This window comes from Eurypyga helias, unplaced genomic scaffold, assembly GCF_000690775.1.
Source record: "Eurypyga helias isolate BGI_N326 unplaced genomic scaffold, ASM69077v1 scaffold26316, whole genome shotgun sequence".
NCBI lineage: Eukaryota > Metazoa > Chordata > Aves > Eurypygiformes > Eurypygidae > Eurypyga > Eurypyga helias.
In genome coordinates, this window is record NW_010259121.1 from 1 (window position 1) to 4,765 (window position 4,765).

A 4,765-nucleotide genomic window follows, 5' to 3' on the forward strand; every position below is an offset into this window, starting at 1 on the left:
CCCCTTGAATTTTGTCACTGACATGTTTTACTTTGAAGAAGTGGATACAGAAATGCAGCTGTTTTGAGTTCTTGTTGACAATATTCAACTCAGTGTTATCCCTTTGTTTATAAGTCAGATTTATGACACTACTCCAGATAGAAACAGTGTTTACTAGGACAGTTTTTGCTATTCCTTTTGTTCGGTCATTGAAAAGGTTTACAGGGCATGAAAACTCATTGGCAAAGCTACTTTTGGGTCCATTTTTCAGGAGTGGTAGTAAACTAATTAGCTGTATCGTAATTGTGGTTGAATATGGCTAACACTGGACAGTTGTTTGGAGGTTGGGAGAGTGGAAAGAGAGTGTATTTATTTATATACACTGTATTTTCCTATTTAATCAAAGTAGCAATGGCTGTGTAGTTTGAAAAGATTATACTGAAGTCAAGATAATAATTTAAAATACTTATGGCTAAGATAATGAAATACTTTAAGTATAGCATCAATCAAGAAATAGAAGCAACTAAATTTACTCAAAGCAGAAAGCACAGTGGTGAAAACTTACTCTGTGTCACTTAAACCTCTAGTTACACTTTGTTTGTGTTGTCTTTTTTTTCCTGTAGCTGCAGCTTCATGAAAGAGGATTGAAACTACAGCAGGCTATTTACAGTCAGGTACAACCTTGTAATAATTTGTATTTATTTCGTGCTCTTTTGTGTATCTTTTGCTTTTTTTGCCACAAAATCAATGTGCTTGGGAGGAGGAGGGCTTTGAACAGAGAGGGCCATGGAGATGCTTAGAGGGCTGAAGCCCCTCTGCTATGGGGACAGGCTGAGAGAACTTGGCTTGTTCAGCCTGGAGAAGAGAAGGCTCCGGGGAGACCTTATTGCAGCCTTCCAGTACCTGAAGGGGCTACAAGGAAGCTGGGGGGGACTCTTTACAGGGGACTGTAGTGACAGGACAAGGGGTAATGGGGTTACATTGAAAGCGAGTGAATTTAGATTGGACATCAGGAAGAAATTCTTCCTGGAGAGGGCGGGGAGGCACTAGGACAGGTTGCTCAGAGAAACTATGGATGCCTCATCCCTGGAAGGGTTCTAAGGCCAGGCTGGATGAGGCTTTGAGCAACCTGGTCTAGTGGAAGGTGTCCCTGCCCATGGCAGGGGAGTTGGAACTAGATGATCTTTATGGTCCCTTCCAACCCAAACCAGTCTGTGATTCTACCATAGAGGTGGGAGTATTTTTGCACTTAGGCTGCCTTATTTGCATTTAAGTATTCCTTATTGTCCTATGGCAGTGGAAATAAAACTCTGTTATGCATCTTGTGCTTAAATGCAGTAAAGCCTGTGCTTTGGTTGGAATACATTGCTTTTTGGGGGTGATAGTCATGGGGAGCACAAGGTGTTATGTAGTTATTGCTGTCATCTGGCAATACCGAAGTCTTAAACCCTTGCTCATGGGGAGGACACGTTAAACCTATGTATGTTCAGCTGAAGCCTGTATGAAAGTGGTTCTAGTACAGACTCACATTTCGTGTTTCCTGCATAGTACGTGCAATTTGGAAGTTTTACACCACCTTCCTGATTGACCTAACTAGTGTGAGTCTAATCGAACTTGGAAACTCCAGGGAGTACAAGGGAAGGCTGAATTTTACAATCTGTCCTAACGGGTTCATGGTGAGGACACTAATTGTGCTGTGGGAGGAGAACGACAGCTCAGGTGGAGATGTTCCAGGTATATTGGGCTGTGAATCTTCTTTCAGGCCTGCAAGCTGTTGGCGGATGACTACGAGCAAGTGCGCAGCGCTGCAGTTCAGCTGATTTGGGTCCTCAGTCAACTTTACCCTGAAAGGTATGTGCTGTATGCAAAGTGACTCAAAGTATAGGCATAGTAATTGTCCTCATCCTGAGAGCTTAGTGCTAGTAGGTGTTAGAAAACTGACAGGTTGCCCAGAGAAGCTGTGGATGGTCCATCCCTGGAAGTGTTCAAGGCCAGGCTGGATGAGGCTCTGAGCAACCTGGTCTGGTGGAAGGTGTCCCTGCCCATGGCAGGGGGGTTGGAACTAGATGATCTTTAAGGTCCCTTCCAACCCAAACCATTCTGTGATGTGTAAAATTCCTGATAAGGATACACTGAATCTGGACGAAGTTCCGGTTCTTGATATTTGTTGCACATCCGTAAGAATTCAGCATAGCTGTTTCTTGCTTGATGCCATCCAGCACGGCATAACATCATACTGATCTATGTTTCTCTGTGTTAGCATCGTCCCAATTCCTTCTTCTAATGAAGAAATACGCCTGGTTGATGATGCATTTGGAAAAATCTGTCATATGGTTAGCGATGGTTCCTGGGTTGTTAGAGTACAAGCTGCTAAATTATTGGTAAGTTATTCTCTATGTGAAAATAGTTAATTTTATGGTACTTTACTTTTTATATATATTTGAAAAGAAAGGGGAGGATATTGGAGCGAGTCCAGAGGAGGCCACAAAGATGATCAGAGGGCTGGAGCACCTCTCCTATGATGAAAGGCTGCAAGAATTGGGCTTGTTCAGCCTGGAGAAGAGAAGGCTCCAGGGAGACCTTATTGCAGCCTTCCAGTACCTGAAGGGGGATACAAGGAAGCTGGGGGGGACTTTTTACAAGGGCCTGTAGCAACAGGACAAGGGGTAACGGGTTTAAACTGAAAAAGGGGAGGTTTAGATTAGATGTAAGGAAGAAATTCTTCCTGGAGAGGGTAGTGAGGCACTGGCACAGGTTGCCCAGAGAAGCTGTGGATGCCCCATCCCTGGAAGTGTTCAAGGCCAGGCTGGATGAGGCTTGGAGCAACCTGGTCTAGTGGAAGGTGTCCCTGCCCATGGCAGGGGGTTTGGAACTAGATGGGCTTTAAGGACCCTTCCAACCCAAACCAGTCTGTGATTCTGTGTTTAGAAACTGTACAGGTAAATTTCTACCAAAATTCTGAGAAGGAAGTGAGAGAGGTTGAGGAAACGCAGAAGTTTTTCAGCTGAACTCTGCAGTGATTCTTTCCTTGAGGGTGGAGTTGGGTGTCCATGAAAAAAACCCACAAGTACTCTTCATAATACCCTCCCTCAGCTGCTTCCTCGGAGGACACGTAAACCAACTGAACTCAAGAAAGACCATATTAACTTCAGTGAGAAAATAAGATGTTCTGACAGTTTTAAGTACATGTCTGTAGGCTCTGACATACGGTAGTGTCAAGCATTGTGTAAAGCTATTGGGATGAGTGGATAAGATTGGATGCTGTGTTCAGATAAGTCAGGAAATTATGTGGTGTAGTTTAGAATAAATCTGTTTCTTCCTTTTGATTTTCTTTTCTTTAGGGTTCCATGCAACAAGTTAGCTCCCATTTCTTAGAGCAGACCCTTGACAAGAAGCTCATGTCGGATCTGAGGGTATGTAAATATTTGGGCTTGTTTTTACTGTGTGTAGCGTACTGGGCAACAGGTTGCCCAGAGAAGCTGTGGATGCCCCATCCCTGGGAGTATTCAAGGCCAGGCTGGATGAGGCTTGCAGCAACCTGGTCTAGTGGAAGGTGTCCCTGCCCATGGCAGGGAGGTTGGGACTGGATGGTCTTTAAGGTCCCTTCCAACCCAAACCATTCTGTGATTCTATGATAATATTGTGCAACAGGTATGTTAATGCTGTGTTCTTTTACCATGCCCTTGCCTCAGGGCTGCTGAGAGTTAATTGATGATGACAGGTTTTCTTTTAGATTCAAGTCAATGAAGCAAGTGCTAGTTTTAGATTTCATCAGCAGAGCATGTAAAAAAACAGCTCTAGGCTATTCAGGTTTCGCATATGAGAGGTAAACGTTTGTGTTACTCTGACAGTCTTTTAGATAAAAGCCTTATTTATTGTGTATGGAAAGATTGGATCCTAGTTTAGGAGGAAGCTTATGGAAACATCCTGCAAGATCTGTCCACAAGACCTAGGTGTTTCAAGAGTAGCTAGAGGCTGGGACTCCTGAGCCCTACAAGCAAACCTTGTACTGAAAAGTCCTTCCTTAAATAACTTGCCCAAGTTGGGTTCAGTTTTTCTGCCTACAAAAGAAGGAGGAAGCTAGAGCTGCTGGTTTTTGTGGGCTGCTTTGTAAAGTCCATTAAGGAAAGTGCTGCGTGGCTTTCTTTACGGTGCGGGGGGAACGGAAATGGACTAGGAAGCATGCTGAATCAATACTGCATTTTAAATGTTGCTGAATGCTGTAAAGTATCAGTAGTCATTAAATTGTTTAATTGCAATTTAACGAGTTAAACTGCAAAGTCATAGCATCTGCTTTTACAGATGACTTATTGGGTACTTAACGAGTCGGGCCTTTGATCTGACCCAGTTTGGCTGTTCCTATAATGCATGTCTAAGAATGTTAATTAAAGTACATTAGTTATTTTCCTTTCCCGACATCAGAAGTACATAGAGTTACTGGCAATTGAAAATATTCAAAGAAAAATATTCAGGAAGCCAACCGTATCCTGGGCTGTCTCAGGAGAAGTGTGGCCAGCAGGGCGAGGGAGGAGATTCTCCCCCTCTGCTCTGCCCTTGTGAGACCCCACTTGGGGTGCTGCATCCAGCTGTGGAGCCCACAACATCAGAAGGATATAGACCAGTTGGAGCGAGTCCAGAGGAGGCCACGAAGATGACCCAAGGGCTGGAGCACCTCTGCTATGGGGACAGGCTGAGAGAGTTGGGCTTGTTCAGCCTGGAGAAGGGAAGGCTCCGGGGAGACCTTATAGCACCTTCCAGTACCTGAAGGGGCTACAAGGAAGCTGGG

At 44.3% G+C, this 4,765-nt stretch overlaps 1 protein-coding gene across 1 annotated transcript in view; it reads left to right on the forward strand.

Annotated features, from left to right (window-relative positions):
* Positions 1-602: 602 nt before the first annotated feature.
* Positions 603-4,765, forward strand: part of LOC104511827 (integrator complex subunit 4) — a gene marked incomplete at both ends in the record, with an annotated part of 13,598 nt that continues 9,435 nt past the window's right edge. Inside the window, 4 exons of the mRNA XM_010154586.1 lie at positions 603-653; positions 1,742-1,830; positions 2,240-2,360; positions 3,321-3,392. Of these exons, the coding sequence (XP_010152888.1) occupies positions 603-653; positions 1,742-1,830; positions 2,240-2,360; positions 3,321-3,392 (333 nt within the window). The remainder of the gene's footprint in view (positions 654-1,741; positions 1,831-2,239; positions 2,361-3,320; positions 3,393-4,765) is intronic.